The sequence below is a fragment of the Cryptomeria japonica genome, chromosome 4, assembly GCF_030272615.1.
Source record: "Cryptomeria japonica chromosome 4, Sugi_1.0, whole genome shotgun sequence".
Lineage (NCBI taxonomy): Eukaryota > Viridiplantae > Streptophyta > Pinopsida > Cupressales > Cupressaceae > Cryptomeria > Cryptomeria japonica.
The window spans coordinates 132878949-132899697 of NC_081408.1; the positions used below are offsets into that span (position 1 = coordinate 132878949).

General features: G+C 35.1%; 1 protein-coding gene across 1 annotated transcript; it reads left to right on the forward strand.

Annotated features, from left to right (window-relative positions):
• The first annotated feature begins 12717 nt into the window (after positions 1-12717).
• On the forward strand, positions 12718-16113 carry LOC131053368 (probable disease resistance protein At4g33300). The gene is made up of 5 exons (XM_057987965.2): positions 12718-13501; positions 13713-14119; positions 14226-14578; positions 14658-14869; positions 15187-16113. Exons 1-5 carry the CDS (start codon positions 13303-13305, stop codon positions 15999-16001), a joined length of 1986 nt encoding a protein of 661 aa, XP_057843948.2. The 5' UTR covers positions 12718-13302; the 3' UTR covers positions 16002-16113.
• The last annotated feature ends 4636 nt before the right edge of the window (positions 16114-20749 follow it).

Consider the following 20749-nt stretch of genomic DNA (forward strand, 5'->3'; position numbering starts at 1 on the left):
AGCTTACTCTATGACTGACACCTATCCTCTCAATAAGGAAAAAAAAAAGATTCAAACCCAAGGACTTGTACGTGTCACAAAATTGCTTTTTCCCCGCATAGCTATCTACTTTAATTTATTGAATTACTTATCATAGTTCTTTTAGGTGCCTACTTAGCACTCATGCATTATTTATGATACCTATAGCTATGTGTTCATTCCTGATTTCCAAGAGAAACAACCATAAGTTTATAGGTTTGGAAAAGATAATTAATTGAAATTTACTTTTATTGTTTGGGTGTAAGACTCTATTTGGCCTAAACACAAGATGTTGAATATCCGAGCAATTGAGGGGGGGGGGGGTGTGAATTAGTTGACAATAAAATTTCTTTTCTAACTTTATTTAGATATTCAGAACAACTAGTAGAATTAATCAGAACAAATATGAAAGCATATGCACATAACAGATCAAACACAAGAGACACCAAAATTTACGTGGAAAACCCAAAAAGGGAAAAACCACAAAAAAAGCTAATTCTCAATATAGAAACACCGATTAAGGTGGTTTTTACAAAGGATGGCTCACTACCAAGATGCTCACTGTGAGAGGGTTCACTACCTAGAAAGGCTCACTGTTGGAGGTCTCACTTCCCAGAAAGAGGCTCATTGTCGAAGAGAGAGATAAAAGAGAATGTACCACCGAAACATAGTCTGCATTGTTGGAACTACTACCAGTAACAATTCGCAACACAAATCTACACATCAACTGGATTCTTTCAATCTTGCAAATCTTCAACATAAAAAGCCACACTACAACTCATCCAGATCATACTCCTACATATGTTGTCTCTAGAAAAATATTATCCTCTGTGTCGACCAAGACAAAGATCTAAAATAGGTCTCCATTAAACCTTCCAGTGGTGGGAAGGAATGAGAAGTAGTCCACATCACAACGTTCCTCATCAAACACATCAACACGCTACGTACATCATGAAAGTCGGGCCTAAAACATTATCCACATGCTATACACTTGCCATGGCACAACCTCAACTGCCAGACCAAAAACTTAACTTCTGAATCAATCCAAACCCCAAAACAACACTGAATAATATTAGCAACACATCTTCCAAAAAGCCAAGACATCCAGGGAATTCAGGAAACCTCCAAATGCCCAACATCAACTCATACATATGTTGCTGCTCAACATACAACCTCTAGACCTAATCCGAACCACAAGATTTGACATCAACGACAACATATAACATAATGCTAACAATATCCTCCTTTGTCATTAATGGAAGCATCCATCAAAACATTAATTATAATATCAACATACTCTTTGTCTCCCTTTGACGACAATGACAAAGGCGAGTAAAACTCCCCCTATGAAACTCACTCCTGCTCCCCCTAAGAGGAAGCACCCAAGCATTAGTCCAGATACAAATATGCAAGCTACTCACTAGGCCAATGCACATTTGTTCAAACTGGAAAGGAGTAATACCCCTAGCTTATGTCAAAGATACTCAAAGGTATCCTTGCACAACGCTTAAGTGAAGATATCTGCAATCTACTCCTTTGTAGGTACATATTCAAGTCTGACTTCATCATCCAACACTTTTTCCCTCAAGAAGTGGTACCTGATAGATATATGCTTTGTTCTGGAATGTTGTATTGGATTCTTTGAAATGTTTATTGCATTAGTATTCTCACACATGATTAAGATAGGGTCATCAAACTTTACACCAATGTCCTTCAAAGTCTACTTCATCCATAACATCTATGTGCAACATGAGGATGCTACAATGTATTTTGCTTCAATTGTAGATAGAGACACAAATTCCTTCTTCTTACTTGACCAAGCAAGCAACCAGGAGCCAAGAAAGAATGCTCCTCCACTTGTACTTTTTTTGTCATCAACGCTTTCGGCCCAGTCTACATCTGTATAAGTTGTCAAGGTAAAATTTGAGCTCTTAGGATACCACAAGACAAACTCTTCTATGCCTTTTAGATATCTAAAGATCCTTTTTACTACCATAACATGTGATTCTTTTGGTTCTTGCTGAAATCTAGCTGCCGAACATATTACATACATGATATCTGGTCTGGCAGCAGTCAAATATAACAATCCTCCAATCATTGACTTGTACTGACTTGTTGTTAATGAATGACAGCCTCGGTAAGATAAATGATTGAATGAGAGATAAATGAAGTCTCTCATTCAAACATTTATTATCGTGAGGGGGCATGATCAAGTGATGTCTTGATCGGCCATGTCCAAAAGACATGGTCGGTCAAGGCATCGCTTGATCGTACCTAGCCCACTACATATACCAAATGAAATGTGTGAGAATGGACATTGAAATAAAAATGCTCCTCCTCTCCTGCAACATAAAAGAAGACAATTAGATTTATACAACAATTCAGTGATAGATAATACATAGAACAAGATAAATTTTAATTATGATCCACAAAATTAACATGGTATCAGAGCCAGGTTTCCTTCTATAAAGCCTAACCGCCTGAAGGAAGATCCGATTAAGATCTGATTGATATCTCCTTGAAAGTCTCGAATATGGCCACATTGCAAGAACTTGTCCTCTCAAACTTAAACTACAAGCGTCCCTTGCTGAAGTCAGAAATTCAAACATATGTTCAGAAAATATGTTCTTTAGTAGAAACTTAAGATACCTTGTGATTGAGAGGGAGCTTACTAATCAAGATTGAGCACTTCTGAGGTAAAAATTGTAAATATTGATTGTTATTATTAATACTAATAATTATTTTATGGGCCCTGTGTAAATCAAAAGGAAGTGACAACTTCCAAATGATTTCCACTTGTATTTTTGAGGTTATTGGAATGTGACGATCTTACAATAACTCAAGATTGTGGATAGAATCGTCGATTGAGGCAATCCATGTAAGAGCTTGTGGATAGAATCGTCGATTGAGGCAATCCATGTAAGAGCTTGTGGATAGAATCGTCGACTTAGGCAATCCACACAAGAGCTCATAGATAGAATCATCGACTGAGGCAATCCACGTAAGAGCTCATGGATAGAATCACCGACTGAGGCAATCCATGTGAGAGCTCATGGATAGAATCGCCGACTGAGGCAATCCACACAAGAGCTCATGGATAGAATCACTGACTAAGGCAATCCACGTGAGAGCTCATGGATAGAATCGCCGACTGAGGCAATCCACGTAAGAGCTCATGGATAGAATCATCGACTGAGGCAATCCATGTGAGAGCTCACGGATAGAATCGTCGACTAAGGCAATCCACACGAGAGCTCATGGATAGAATCGCTGACTGAGGCAATCCACGTGAGAGCTCATGGATAGAATCACCAACTGAGGCAATCCACATGAGAGCTCGTGGATAGAATTGCCGACTGAGGCAATCCACGTGAGAGCTCATGGATAGAATCGCCGGCTGAGGCAATCCACACAAGAGCTTGTGGATAGAATTGCCGATTAAGGCAATCCACACAAGAGCTTATGGATAGAATCGCCAACAGAGGCAATCCACTCAAGAGTTTGTGAATAGAATCGTCGATAGAGGCAATTCACATCTTGAAACTATGGTCCCAAGATAAGCATCATACAATTTATGAATATTGCTCCCAATACCTTTTACATTTATCTTACCGAGCTAAGAGGGAGTGTTAATGCATGATAGCCTCGGTAAGATAAATGATTGAATGAGAGATAAATGAAGTCTCTCATTCAAACATTTATTATCGTGAGGGGGCACGATCAAGTGATGTCTTGATCGACCATGTCCAAAAGACATGGTCGGTCAAGGCATCGCTTGACCATACCCAGCCCACTACATATACCAAATGAAATGTGTGAGAATGGACATTGAAATAAAAATGCTCCTCCTCTCCTGCAACATAAAAGAAGACAATCAAATTTATACAACAATTCAGTGATAGATAATACATAGAACAAGATAAATTTTAATTTTGATCCACAAAATTAACACTTGCATTTTCCTTAGGAGATTTATCATCTTTGGTTAACTTACATCTAGTGGTCATAGGTGTATACACTGATTTGGAATATTCGAATCCAAACTTCTTTAACAACTCTTTGATGTACTTCGACTAAGAAATGAAAATTCCTTTATCATTTTGATTAACTTGTAGACCAAGGAAGAAATTTAACTGACCAATCATGAACATCTCAAATTATTTGTACATCTTGCTAGAAAACTTTCTGCACATATCATCTCTCCAAAGATTATATCATCAACATACACTACAACAATTAGGATTTTACCTGAATTAGTCTTAAAATATAAATTGTTGTTAGTCGAACCAATCTGAAATCCTGATCAGTTAGATACTTGTCTAACCTTCCATACCAAGTTCTAGGGGCTTGTTTTAGTCCATACAAAGCCTTTTTCAACCTGCAAATAATATTTGGATCACTCTCAACCCAAAACCTTTTTGTTGCTCAATATAAACTTCTTTCAATTCTCCATTCAAGAATGTTGATTTTACATCCATTTGATAGACCTTGAAGTCCTTAAATGTTGCAAACACCGAGAACATCTCGATTACCTCCATCCGAGCAACTGGGGCATAAGTTTCATCAAAATCAATGCCTTCAATCTAAGTATATCCTTTGCAAAGCAACTCTGCCTTTTTTTCAAAACCTTTCCATCTTCATCCAACTTGTTCTGGAATACCCATTTAGTTCCAATCGCATTCTTGTCTTCCGGTTTGTTGACTAATTCCCATGTCTAATTTTTCTCAATACGGTCCAGTTCCTCTTTCATTGCCTTCATCCAATTTTGATCATTACAAGCTTCTTCTACCATCTTTGGCTCTGTTTCTAATAGAAAACATAACAAAACTTGTTCTTGAGCCGCTTTGCTTCTTGTGATAATACCTTTGCTCTTGTCTCCAATAATATGATCTTTTGAGTGATTCTTTTGAACATACCTTGGAGTCTTGGATGTAGATGCCAAGGCATCTTATTTATTCTTTTCTTCACTTTTGTTTTCTTCTTCCTTTTTCTTTTCGCTAGACTCATCATATTCTTATCCTGCTACTATTTCTGAGTCTTTTGAATTATTTTCATCAACTCTCACATTTGCACTTTCAACAATCTTAGTCAACCTTTTGTTGTAACACTAGTATGCCCTGATCTTTGTTGAGTAACCTAAGAATATGCCTTCATTTGCTCTGTTGTCAAACTTTCCAAGATTATCCTCATCTCTCCGGATATATGACTTGCTTCCAAATACTTTGAAATATTTTACTATTGGAGTTCTACCATACCAAAGTTCATAGGATGTCTTCCCATATTTCCCTTAGTACAAAAAAATGTTAAGAGTGTATGATGTTGTATGAACTACTTCTCTCCAGTAGACTTCTGGTAATTCTGCTCCTTTCATCATAGTTCTAGCTTCCTCTTGTATAGTTCAGCTCATCCTTTCCACTACATCATTTTGTTGTGGTGTCTGAGGGGCAGATAACTGTCTTCTAATGCCATGTTTCTCACAGAAATCATTGAACTCATCAAAAATAAATTCTCCACCTCTGTTAGATCTTAAACACTTGATTTTCCTATCAACCTCATTCTCAACTTTTTCTTTGAATATCTTAAATTTCTCTAACGCCTCAGACTTCTTTCTAAAAAATGGAACCCAAGTCATCCTAGAATAATCATCAATCAGTAAAAGAACCTCCATCATATTTTTTAAGCTTTATGAGCTTACTCTTATCACCAGTCATACGATTTGAACATCCACTATCAATCAACCATTCATTCTTATCTAGATTCTAGCATGAAATGTAGAAGCAACAATCTTAGAAATGTCAAATCTAGGAACATCCTTTTCTACCAGAAATAAACAATCACCTTCTTCATAGTCTGATTCATCATCTGAAATGCCAGCATCATCCTTAACATAATAGGCTTTCTTGTTAAAATTTCCCTTGTTTTCCTTAAAATTCTGTCTCGTTCCCTTTTCTAGACATCTAGTAGCTATATGACCAATCTTTCCACATCTGAAACATTTGGAGGGTAACATACCTTTGTATTTGCCGATGTCTTTCTTCAGTTTTCTGACAAAGTTTACTTCCATCTCATCTAGGATTTCCTCATCATCCAAACCATCTTTAGATGCTTTGAATGTTGTCTTTGATTTGTCTTTGTCATTTCCAAACTTTCTCACTTCAAATGTAGTTAGGGTGCCAAATAGCTTCTCTCTAGTGAGCTTCTTCAAATCATAGGTTTCTTCAGTAGCTGAGATCTTATCACTGTAACTCACTGGTAAAGTCATCGAGATTTTGTCAATTACTTCTTCATCATTCTAGGTACCTCTGAGTTCTCTGATTTCATTAACTGTGCTATCAACCTTCTCAAAATAGCTTACAATGTCTTCTCCTTCTTCCATCTTCAGGTTTTCATACCTTCACTTAGCTGTTAGTTTTTTTGTCAACTTAACTATTTCATTTCCTTCATAGATATCTTTTAGTTTCTGCCAAACCTCATAAGCAGTATTCAAGGAAATAACTTTTGTCAATTCAGTTTTTGATAATGCACTAAAGATAACATACCTTACCTTTTCATTTTCTTCATAGGCTTGAATCTCTTCCGAGGTTGTAAGACCATTCACCAGTTGAACATACTTAGTCTCCACTGCCTTCCAAGTGTTGTGACCTAGAGAAACCATATAACCTCTCATATTTACTTTCTAGAAATTGTAATCAAATCCTTCAAAGATGGGAATGGACCATTTGTGTGCCATCAGATTAGGATCTACCTCAAGCAGTTAAGCTCTATATCAAGGAACCAAAGCTCTGATACTAATTATTGAATATTCGGGCAACTAAGAAGGGGGGTGAATCAATTGATGACAAAATTTCTTTTCTTTATTTAGAGATTCAGAACAACTAGTAGAATTAATTAGAACATATATGAAAGTATATGCACATAACAAATCAGACACAAGAGACACCAGAATTTACGTAGAAAATCCAAGAAGGGAAAAACCACATAGAATGTTAATTCTCAATATAGAAACACTGGTTAAGGTGATTTTTACAAAAGATGGCTCATTGCCAAGATGCTCACTACGGGAGGGCTCACTGTCAAAGAGAGAGAGATAAAAGAGAATCCACCAGTGAAACACAGTCTGCACTATCAAAATTGTTTTCGATAACAATCTGCAACACAACTCTACACATCAATTGGATTCTTTCAATCTTGCATATCATCAACACAAAAAGACACATTTCAACTCATCCAGATCATACTCCTACATATAATTTCTCTAGAAAAACATGATCCTCTATGTCAACCAAGATAGAGATCTAAAATAAGTCTCCACTAAATATTTCGGTGGTGGGAAGGAATGAGAAGTAGACCATATCACAATGTTCCTCATCGAACACATCGACACTCTACGTACATCACCAAATCAAGACCTAAAACATTATCCACACACTATACACTTGCCATAGCACAACCTCGACTACCAGACCAAAAACTTAACTTTTGGATCAATTTAGTCCCAAACCAGCCCTAAATGATATTAGCAATACATCTTCCGAAAAATCCAATACATCTGGGGAATTTTGGAAACCTCCAAATACCCAACATCAACTCATACATACGTTGCTTCTCAACATACCACCTGTTACCTATTTTCGCTAACAAGTTCAATTGGGTAGAGCTTTTGTGTTTTATAAACAAAAGGTGCATTTTTATTCTACTGTATTACAATCATGCACATAAAAGAAGGACAAAATATTAGTATCACATTGAAAGATTCATATGCATAAGAGGGAGTACACAAAACTTTGAGAAAAAGTAATCTTTATTGATAAATGAATGATGTCTCACACAAGCCATGAGACTAGGCCGTATAATGCATAGGAAGAAAACATCATATATTTTCAAGTGCAAAGTAAAAGTAAATGCAGAGAAGGAAGGGTGACTCGCCATAGACTGAATGACGAGTCCTCTCTGTGTTGCCTTGTGTCATTTGTAGCTTTTTGCCTAGCTTGCATCTAGTTTGTTGCCTCCTCGCTACCTTGAGTACCTGCATTTGAGTAAACAATGTGTTAGAGCAATGAAGGTCATCATTCATTATCTACATATGCACCGACAAACACATAATATATCCCTCATATGCATCATAACAACTAGTATGACATGTAAGCTCACTAAGAGAAATATCAGATCAAATCATCAGCAAGAAATCATATATGCACTGCTTTTGTCTAACTTGTTTGCTTCATGTGCAAATACAGGGAAAGTAACATGTTGTTATTCATCTGTTTTACATGAGTGGGGGAAAATGTGGCTCCCACAGGGGTTGAGCTTAGCTCATTTAAATGTCTCATAGCAACTATCAAGAATATAGATACACCTGAATAATAGTCATATGACCCTAAGCAGTAAGAAAAGAGTAAGACTGTCAAAGCGCAAGTTACATTGAATACTCCATAAAAGCCAATAAAAGCTAGCAATAACAATCTTAAAAGACCATGGCAATGACAAAGAGACTGTAATAGTTATCAAGATAGTGTACATATATCGAGATCAAAGTCCTCATGCAAGAAAGACTCAGTGCATTATATACAACCAACTGTGATGAATACCATAGATCACAAGAAGAAAGGTGCAACATACAAGAAGCGTAGCATTGTCTAGGGTAGATTTAGTAGCTACAGATCAATGGAGTAGGTTATGCATGAAGATCATAGTTCAAAATCATAATATTATAAAGTTTTGGTTTGATATTAAGGATGAGAGAGGATTACTGAACAATGAGTAATCTTCAAGCCAACAACTCAATTTCATTCATGAATAGCTACAACCCTTTTGAATTGAAAGAGTAGTCAAAGCACATAAAAGCTATCACAGTAAGATGTTGCCAGTGATTCCAATCTTCCAAAGCCCTCAAGAGTAGTTCATAGCAAAGATTGGTATGGAGAGGGGTATGATGAATCCATGTGATATTGGTCAAAGAAAATTATGCACATATAATATATAGTTTGCAGTGTTGAGGATGTAAGAAATGCAATCATTCTTTCCAAATTAGTCACTGTAATGAACTAGCTAGAGCAGCCACATCCAGTGTGTGAGGGCATATGATAAAGAAGAATATCTCTTGGTTTTTGAGCCAATTATTCTTATATCTCATGATTACTGTAGCTGTCCACACTTAGAAAAATAGAAAAAGAAATTATGAGCATTTCAAAGCTCAATTAAGGCTAAATTGAAATCTAAGACACCCTAGTAACAATCATCAACAAGGATCATATTGAAAGCAGCCCTAGCTAAAGTATAATGAGTAGATTTAGGAAGACTATATGTATTGCTACAATAAAGATAACATATTTTTTGCCCTCAAGGTAACAGAGAGAAAGCATGCAATTAGAAGATACCAACATTGAAAAGGACATTCTTAGTCCAAATCACTATCAGGAATTATGTGACAATCTTCAACAATAGCAAGTAGAGCTTCAACCATGGTCAAGTATCAACAAGAAGACCTTATAAGAAAGAACAAACCTCAAAAACTCAAGAGAATTTCTCTGTCACAAAGTAGCCATAGGTCTGAGATATTTATTACAGTCTTTTTCTTTTCGGTCTCAAAACATTGATTGTTTCCCAATAGAGAGATCAATAATACTTGTATACAATAGGTCTGTCTCAAGAATAGAGTTGTAATCAACCTTGAGCCACAAAGAAACTAAAAGTACATAGTTCATAGTGGGAAAATCAGAGATAGAGCAACATATAATGATACAGTCATTATAATAGAAGCAACCTATCATTCATAGTCCAATATTCTTAGAACAATCCTCATCTGAGGATCTAAAAAACCAAAGGCCCTTAAATACATTCTCATGATAAAGGAAACAATATATATCATCCAAGAACAAAGATTGACCACATGAAGACAACTAGTGGACTACCATGATATGACAGTATGTATGATCTTTTGTGCAAACCCATTCACAGATATACCACAGAGCGGAGAAAAAGATTGTCAAACAATAGTAATAAGGATGAAGAACATCCGAGACCATGACATTTGAACACTAAAAAAGGGCATCCATTGATCTAGCCACATTACAGTTGTTGACAAAAGATATAAAGTATTTGCAACAATTATAGGCACAACCCTACAATATAAGACAAATGATTGCGTTGTTGCATGATTTCTTTCCAGCATTTAAGGCACTAAAAACAAATCAAAGAGGTTGCAAAAGGGAATATATTCTTCAATAAAGGAAAATACAATAAAAAATCAGTGGATGCATTCATGAAGAGTATTGACGCACATAACCATCTACAACACCATTCTCATAAATAGTGAATAGAGATGCCATGGTTTTTATAAAATCATTCCAATGATATACAAAGATAGGAATCTTGATAAAAATCCTTTATCAAAGAGAAAAAATGAAACGAAGATTGATCTTACCACGCAGTCCCTGCAATAAAATCTTTATCAAATATCCAGAAGCTACAACAAATGGAGTGTTTCCCAAGCCAAAACCCTAGTCCTCATGGCGACAACATCCTCTTCAAGCAGAAAAGGTGCAAATGAAAGAAGAGAGGAAATGTTTTCCTCTTTTGTTTCTTGTTTTAGTGTTCAAACCCTAATAGATGCCGATAGGGAAAAATTTTTTTGCTTTTGTTTTATAAAAAAAAAGTCTGTGTTATTATGTTCAAGTTGTGGCATTCTTCATATACCTTGTAATTTATTTAAGTGTTTTGTAAACACTTATGAAGAAAATAGGTCAAAAAGGCTCTTTAGGGTATGTTAGGAGATGTACTTAATTTTTGCATTTACACTTGTAAATATTTGTTTAGGTGATATTAATAAATCACTCTAAATGGATGATTTTTGAAATGTAAAATAGGGGGCGTCTTTAAGTGTTTTTTCAAAAGAAGGAGTTTTAGCTTGAGTCTTGGAGATATTTTTAAACACGTGGAGTTAAAATAGGTGACAAAGGTGATTTGTCACCTAATTATTAATTTACTTTCAGTTTAAGAGTCCTACTAGATAAAGGATCAGTCAATGAGAGTTTTGAGGGGACTAACTACTTGATTCTCTCAGTTATACCCCAATTTTGAGGGGATTTTCAATTGCATTTGACCTAAAGAAGTTGTGTTCATTTTGACAACTCCATTTGCATTATTGAGGGACTTCTCTTTCAGTTAGGTGCATGATTTGAGGAAGGGCTTGGAATTTTGACAACTCATCACTTTTGGAAGGCATTGTGTATAAGTCTTTCTTTCTCACTCATTTTTCTCAAGTTCTGAGGCTTGTAGTGGTAGAAGATAGTCATACTTTGTAACTCATTTCTTATGAGCAGTATTCAGATTTTGTGATTAAAAAAAATCCCTTTCAATAAAAAGCTGGTTCCTTCTCCTATATCAGTGTTCAAAATATTGTTGTGGATATTTTTACTGGAATAGTTGTGATTGTTGTTTGATAATCCTTCATGTTATCTATTTTCCTTCAATGTTCAGTTCATGGTGTAGCATGCTATAGTGCAGGTCTGTGATTGTGTAAGTTATTATGTTGTATCAAAATTGTGAGAAACATCATTTGTTACCTTTTGTGAACAACAAAAAGTTAGTCTTTCATAAGAGTCATTTTTGCAAGTATGCATTGTGGAGTTGTGAGCTATTTTTAGTTTCATTGTTGGATTGTTGTGAGTTTAGTATCAAAGCAAGTTATTTTTTAGTCATTGGTGGATCACTTTTTTAGCAATAGTTTCAGTTTTATGCATATCCTTATATCCTTTTTCCCAAGTCAATTTCAGTTAGTATTAAGTGATAAAAAAGGAAGCCGACCTATAATCCGGAGGTCTACTCTCATAGTAGGATACCCACAGTTTGAGAGTAGTCCCATATTTCATAGGATTGCAGATATTTCACATTTGCATAGGGTGCAAATCCCCATGACAACAGTTTTTGGCATGCCCGATGGGACTATTAAACTTTTCTAAGTTCATAGAAGGCCAGCTTGGCTGCTGTTTTGGTGTGAGCAACAGTGATTCCAGCCATTGGAGGCAAGAAGTCATCACACCTGGCGACTCAAGGTTCAAGTCAACTAGTTTCAAAGATCAAGTGTTGGTATTATTTCTAAATCAATTCTTCCATTTTAGTTTCCAGCTCTTTTAATGATTAAAGATGTCAAGTTTTCATGGAAATCGATATTACTACCCTCCATACCATGAGAATGTAGCTCCTTCACTCTCTTACCAACCATATCCATTTTGATAATAATAATAATAATAATAATAATAGATATATGAAAACTATTTTGATAATTTGATCAATTTTAATTACCATAATATTTTTTGATTTCCTTTTGTAATGACTGTTCACAATATTAACTAATAAATAAGAAAATAAATGAAAATTTGAAAATAATAACATAAAAAATAATGCTTATTTACAACATAGTTTCTCTAAATGTTAAATTCTGACCTGATTGGGAACTCACAATTTTAAAAGAATAGTATCCAAAAGATGTAATAGTAATCCTGTCTATAGAAGACCTAACAAATAATTATGTATTTAACAATAATTAGTCAAAATGAGGCGGGAAATGAAGCAAAGGAAAGAGGAAAGTATCTTTTTTAAAAGCGTCAAAAAGTGCAACAAGGATGAAAAGAGTACGATAAAAGAAGTGTGGCTACTTTTCTAAATGAAACAGGAGGGGGATCCGTTCAAGAAGTTTAAATTCCCCTTCTCTGTATTTCAATTTCTATCGATATCGATCCTTTCACTTCAACAGCTCCCATCTTAAAATGACAAGCATCTGATACACCCATTTCTTGCTTCATTGAAAATCTACTGTATTTATAAGATTTGCATCGGTAGACATTATAGTAAATCATAAATTTTTGTTGTGTACTTTGGAGTTTGGACAGGGTTGCTGACGAAAGGAAGCTTCAAGTATGCTCCAAAGCCACCGAGTAAATATTGTTCAAGCACTTTAAACATGAAATCACACTGAAAGTTGAAGGACAGAGATTGCCAATTAGGATTTGCCTGTTCTTTGATGAACGCCTTCGGCCTAATTAAAAATGAGCTTCGTAAGAAGCTGCAGATGGAACAAACTTATGAGGCAAGAAAAAATTTCACGCGCATGTAAACCGACAGGCTTTATTTTTGCCGCTTCAATTTCTCATATAAAGAAGACATGCACAATCAATAGCTTTGTGAAGACAAGAAATCAACTAGCAGTAAGCTTCAAATTGGAATGAAATTAACTGTTTGTTAGAGTTTCAACAATCAAAGTCTGTTTTTATTTATAGTTCTAAAATGGTGAATGATTCCACGTACTCTCACAATGATCATGTTCCTGCAAATTCTCAATTTTATGTGGGGTTGGAGAAATGTATTTGGGATTTGAAGAGGCTTTTGTTCCGAAACGAGGTGTCGGTTGTTGGCGTTCATAGTATGGGAGGTGGTGGGAAGACTACTCTCGCATTGGCTCTATGCAATGATCTCCAAATTAAAGGTGATATTCCCTCTAAATTCTGTTCATATTTTTCTGAATGTTTTAATTATTTAGGGCTTTCTAAAGTTTGTTCTTTGCCACGTTACTTGCATGTAGAATCTCTATTATATCATAGGAGGTGCTATGCTACTATGGTTCAGGTTTAAGGACATCTCTTCATGCATGCTAAGCTATTTAGTCTTAATTACACTTGTTTTTTTATGGATTCCAGATTATTTTGATAACAATGTGATTTTCATCACCGTTTCACAATCCCCCAATCTAAAAGGAATATTGGAGACTATGTGGGAGAAAATAGCCAAGAGAAGACTAGAGTTTCAGGATGTGAAAGATGCACACATAAATTTGCAGCAGTTGCTTTCGAAGCAATCTAAGCCAACTCTAATTATTTTGGATGATGTTTGGTCTAGTGAAAATTTGGAAGAATTACTATTTGAAGGTCTGGCATACAAGACTCTTATAACCAGCAGAGACAAGTCCACCATACCCAGAACTCCCTCTTCACAACTCTATCAATTACCCTTGCTGGGCACAGAGGATGCTCTGTCTCTTCTCTGCTTCTGGGCTTTTGGACAGACATCAATTCCAAGTGATGTAGATATAAATCTAATAAAGGAGGTAAGGATTTATCTGAAATTTTTGTTGTTCTGTGAGTTTCACTCACATATATGTGTATTTTGTTGTCCTACAAGGCCCGCTTGTAAATTTTCTTAAAATTTTGCAGGTGCAAGCAGAATGTGACGGTCTGCCACTTGCTCTAAAGGTGATTGGAAGTTCTATGCATGGGGAACTGGACGAGGCTTGGAAAAGGGCAAAGAAAAAGTCTGAAGGAGAATACATATCAGATTATCACAGAAAAGGGCTATTTAGATTGTTGCAGACAAGTATTGACTCCTTAAATTATGTAGCCAAGGAATGTTTCTTAGACTTGGGGTTATTTCCCAGGGACAGGAAAATCTGTGTTGATGCACTATTGGACATTTGGGTCTATGTTCATAAGCTACGAAGACATGATGCTTTTGAAATCTTATCAGAACTTGCAAGCAAAAGTTTGCTAAATTTAAGTAGCAATCAAAGGTAACTGTCTTTCCTTTTCATATTAGATTTCTTTTAGTCATTTTTTCCAACACTGACCTGACATGCTTGTCCGCAACAGAGGAAGTGCATCAGTCTCATATAAAAATGCTTTGGAGCTGTATTTTTCTCAGCATAACGTACTGAGAAATTTGGCCTTGTATTTGGGACGCCAAGACAATATAGTTCACACTAAGAGGTTGGTCATAACAAGGAAGGACTCTAGTTTGTTGGCGAAAGGGGAGTTGCTTATTGATAGATCATTTGATAGTCAAATTCTTTCCATTCTCACTGGTGAGCTCACTGAAAAACTCTTACACATGTATTCTGGTTGAAAACATTTCTTTGAAAGAAAAATCATTATTTTTAATGTTCATCTTTGATGTCAAATTCTAGAATAGAATAGAATTTCAAGCATGATTTTCTGCACAGAATAAGATTTACATCAATTCTCAATTTTTTCTGTGTAATATCAATATTTCTTCTCGTCTCCATCGCAAATACAAGCACTATTTTCCCTTAATGTCTTCATTCCTAGATTCCACTTCAATATGATGGTGATTTAACATATGTAAATCTAATTGGTTTTCCTTTGCAATTTATAAATGCAGGCCCTATGGAGGAAAATCACTGGCATGATATGACTTTCCCTGAAACAGAGGCTCTGATGTTACACTTTACTTCGACAGATTACTTTCTTCCTCCATTTCTGGAATCCATGAAAAAATTAAGATTTCTGATGGTATCCAATTGCGGTACAAAGAAGGCAACAACGAAAGGTCTAGATGTCTTATCTTCACTCACTCAACTCAAGAGCGTCCGCTTGGAGAGGGTGATTGCACCCTTTGGTGAAAAACAGAGCATTGAAGCACTGCAGAACTTAGAGAAGCTATCACAGAGCTTATGTGAAGGATTTGGAAATATATCCACATTCATTAAGCTCCAAGATTTTAACCTGGACCACAGCAGTGATTTGGAGGAGTTACCCCCAGTTGTCTGCAATATGAGCTCCATTCTCTCTTGGTCTATTACCAACTGCCATCTACTTCAGAATTTACCACATGATTTTGGAAATATGAGTTATCTAAGAATGCTAAGGTTATCTGCATTACCAGGCCTGAAAGAGCTTCCTGCATCAATCGGAAAACTTGCACAGTTGGAATATCTAGACATTTCAGTATGCGAGGGTTTGAAAGAACTTCCAGAGGAAGTAGGACAGCTCAAGAAGTTGAGGGAAATTGATATGAGAGAATGTTCTCGTTTGACGAGGTTACCTACTACTCTTTGTGAGCTAAGTTCCCTGAAGGTTGTCACCTGTGATGAGAAGATTGGGAATCAGTGGTTGCGGGCCAAGAACATTTCTATTCCAGAGCTGACAGTTGAAATTGTGGAAGTACACTTCAGTTTGGATTGGCTTGATGATTGACGTCTTTTCCAACTCTCATCTTGAAGAAAAAAGAAGATCCTTTCCATCATAACGTTCTTGTAAAATTTTCTCAACATTTTTATATATACTAGCACAAATCAATATAAGATCCCCTGTATTTTCAGCCTCTGATTATGATCAATTTTTTGGCAAGTTTAGTACAATAGACATTCTTAACTGTTTTGTACATGCATAACGAACATATCCTCTGTCCCAAGACAGTTCTTTGTTTTGAATATAGTCAGGATGTGGATGTATGTAAATGTGTTGGGAATTCTCTGCACTGCAATTAATTTTGGCTCGGTGGTTTAGACTCCACTAATTTTCTCTCAATGTTGGGTCGTTTAATTCAAATGCACATAATTTTCAATCTTCAGGCCTGTGTTGTAATTTATACGTCCAATTAGAAATTATCTTCTTGTATTTGCTTGTTCAAAGAGCTTGAGCTTGTGTGTGAAGAGTAACATTGGCTCCATACCCCAAACTCATAAAACCTTTATTTCTCATCGGAATTTGGGAAGGTTTGACTTTAAACCTCTATGATCAAGTTTAGCTTGTTCCTTTGTTGGGCTTTTCTATTTCCTTTAGGTCTTTTTGATTCTTTTGTCTCTATTTTCTGTTTTCTAGTTTCATGTGGTCGTTGCTTGTTTTTGTTGTATAAGGTTTTGAGATCTTTTGAAAACATTCTTTCAATTCATATCGTTTATCGAATAAAAAATAAATACCTTCCATCTCAATAGTGATGAAAGTTGAATTTTAATTTATTCTTGAAAACTTGTTTTAATACCGTTAAACATTAATCAAGCAAAACAACACTCTCTCATTATCATATTGAAACTCTAAATATATCCATACAAAAATTATAATTCAAATAATTTTATATATTAGTTTTTTCAGAAATTAACTTAATTTTTTTTTATAAAAAAGTAAATCTATAGTTTATTTTAAAATTCCAATTCTTTACATCATTCCTTGGTTCTCACTTAGCCTACAATTATGTTCCATGAAAATAGTTATATTGCATATGTATTGGCATCTATGCATATAATGATGAGCAAGCACACATATAAACTAAATGTCATCATTTGGCTAAGTAGCAAACCTACAAAATCTCATCTCTAAAGAATTTGAACTTTTCTAAATGACATATTTAAGAAACATACCATCATCCTCACTAATTACACTAAACTAATTAAATTATAAAACTCATTATTAAAAATATTTGCAAACAAGTGAATCTTAAAAATATCCTATGAAAGAAAAATAATAATCTCTATACCTATACTTTTATGAGCTAACATTTATATAGTTTACGATATACCATGAAGTTTCTACAATAACCTCGGATTTTCTCAAGCATTATTAGTAACAAACAACCCAATATCAACTTCCATGATATATTGTTACAACAATGTGCAACATATGCAAGTGATATTCAATGAGTTCCACTGAATATATATTCCACTCAAGTAAACTTACAAGAAGGAAGTACAACAATAAATATATCTCAATTACATTGCAACATTATGACAATATCAAAAGTAGATATCTAGAATTCAATGAAGACAACATCATTACATACCCAAGATATACAAGGGGTCAAAATACAACTCTCATCCATGCTAAGCATGCAATAGGTTAGGTTTTGAAGTCAAGCACACATATACAAGCTCAAAAATAGTACACCAAAAATGGTAACCAAAGAAATCTATGCTAAACTTTACAAGTTAATCCTCTGATCTCCCATGTTCTTATTACTAATCAAAGACGGTTTTGAAGCCATCATAAGAATACCCCTTTCCTCCCCTTCCATCAATCAAGGTGAAGAAGAACCATCCATAATCTAAAGGTTTGGTACAATACCATACTAGCGATTGTTCTATTTATTTTATTTCTTTTTTAACCCAAATCATACACAAAAAACTATATATTGAAAAAAACTAAATACAAAGAGCTTGAGCTTGTGTAAAGGGTGATATTGGCTTCATACCCTAAACATATAAAAAAATTGAGATATGAAATGGATTTGTTGGAGAGTTCAAACATAATTTTATGGATAAAATGTCCACTAGAATAGTTTAGTGGGCATAGACTTCATATTCAAACATTTAGCCAAAAAATAAAAAAATGCGAAAAGATACAACATAGAAAGTTTGCAAAGTAAACTCCAATGGATTAGACCACTCCATATTGTTTGGCCATTGAGCTTAAATATTATAATGTATGTACCAAATATTAATAATGTATTTTTTGTACCTATTCAATATAAATTTGTGTAATTTATTTAATGCATTGAAATCATATTGTTTAAGGATAACAACACATTAAATATGATTAACTTTTGGAAAAGTTTGTAGCTAACAAACTTTATATCATACGGATTTCTGTGACATCAAAATTGAGTTTCATTTAGCGATCTTGAAAGATGAAAGAGCACTTATCCTTGATCCCAACCTATTTAGGCTTTGTGTTTCCATACGAACCCTTCTAGTCATGCCTCTAAATGATTTGCCAATCACATATCCTCGACTTGCTATGGTTCAAGGTTCCTCAATTTGTACATTTCAATGTCTTACTCCTCAAGGTTAATAATAAAGGATGAGAAAATTTATCCCTTTATGTCAATGAATAAGTGAATGATTTATCTAAAATGTTCTTATTATTTACCCTATGTAATAAACGCCCTTGGCTACTACCAAAAAAAAATTAACCAATTTTATTACACTTTTGATAACCTCTTAATCAATCAAGCAACTTCTTTCTTATTAAAAGAGCTAGTTTCATAACCTTAACAAACCATAGAAAGAAAGGGTAGTAACTCTATACCACAAATATGAAATCTTAGACTGTAACATTGTATATTGCACTCCATGCAATTCCACGCTACATAAGTGCCTCTGCTTTAAGAAAATTGGAGAATTCTTTTAGCTTTTACCCACTTGCTTGTTTGGATTGCCTTGCCAACCTCTCCTTTGTCCTTTTCTCAACCTTGTTGACTATTTGACTCAGGGACAATAACATGTCATGGAGACGTTTATGTGTCATGCTAGCATCCCACAACAATCCCATCTAAAGGTGGTCATTGGAGCATTACACCTAAAGTTTTTGGTAGTATAACACCTCCTACTACATGCACTAATGTCAATTTCCCTTTTAGGTTGCTTATCTTGCCTTTTGGGGCTTCATTTTTGCTCTCTCACATTCTCTAGAAACTCTTATTGCTCTCTAGCTTCTTGATCTCTTGTTTTACTTTGTGTTTGAGACTCCATCACTAGTTCTAGTATATTTTTTTCACCATTGTTGCATCTTGTTCGTTTCACTATAACTCCATGCTGGAAGGTTTAACACTCATCTTCGCTCGAGCCAACTCATTTATTTTTGGGTGTTGAAGGGGAGTTTCTATTAGGAACCGAGAAGGACAACTGAGAGGGGGGGTGAATCAATTGTCAATAAATTACAACCCAAAACCAATTATTCCAACTTAAAACTTAGTGCTGATAAAACAAACTTAATGTCGGTAAAACAAATTAATAGTTACAAAAATAACGATATAACTTAATGCATGAAACAAAAAGAGAAACAACATCCACAACACATGACACAAATATTTTGACATGGAAACCTTATAAGGGGAAAAACCACAGTGGGAAACCTTACCCACAATCAGATGATACTACTGCTGATAGTAAGTGAATACAATAAGGGGTCTGTACATGCAGAAAGACCAACCGCTTAGAGCTCACTGCTCAATCACAAAATAGGAGTCACACTGAATAAAATTGGATGGTTAAATCCAATAAACAATGTACTGCTTCAGTATAGCATCTACAATGCTAGATTTAGTACCAGTTTAAGCTCTGACCATGAGTGCCAAACACCTTTATAACCTTTCCTTCAACATTCAAATAATATCTGCATGATTCGCACAAGGATCTGCTTATACAATGATCTTCAATATTCACACACACTCATATATATGATCTTCAAATAAGATCTTACAATTATTTATACAAAACCCTAAGAACTTCTAATTAGGTCGGCTCCCTAAAGATATTACAAGTACAAAATAAGTCTTGATGCAATACAATATGTCGGCTCAATACATTTACACATTATCCAATCAATAAACCATTTCCAAAACGTGTCATTCTGGTATGGAACATGATATCTTGTACCGGTGCATAACCTGGACCTATCTGTCGGTAAAGGCAAATATGTGAACCTGATCAGACCAATACGAAAAACACCAAATCCAAACATCCAATCCATGTCTTCGACATAACCAAATGATCTCCAGATGATAACAAGTCATCATCAACTTCCTGAGTTGCCGGTGAAACATATACCGATGACTGTGCATAAGCCAATATCCATGCTGGGACTACAATGTGCCGGTTCAACAATAAACCAATATAACCACAGTGCCGAATCAACAATGTAGACCTCCAAAAAGATAAGCGTTGACATCAATGACAAAACCAATGCAACACATGACAAATTCATTCATAATACCAACAATCTCCCCCTTTGGCATTGATGGCAACACTAGATGGGAAAAACATCTAAGTGCAAAAAATAGAATGCCAAATACCAACAATCTCCCAAAATAGATCAATCAAAGTTCTGTACCAAAAACAAAAACAATATAACCAAAACCAAAAATACATCTCTCTCCAATCTTCAAAGTACAATGTTTTTCCATAGACATCTCTCTCCCTTTGACATCAAATGCCAAAGTAGTCAAGAAT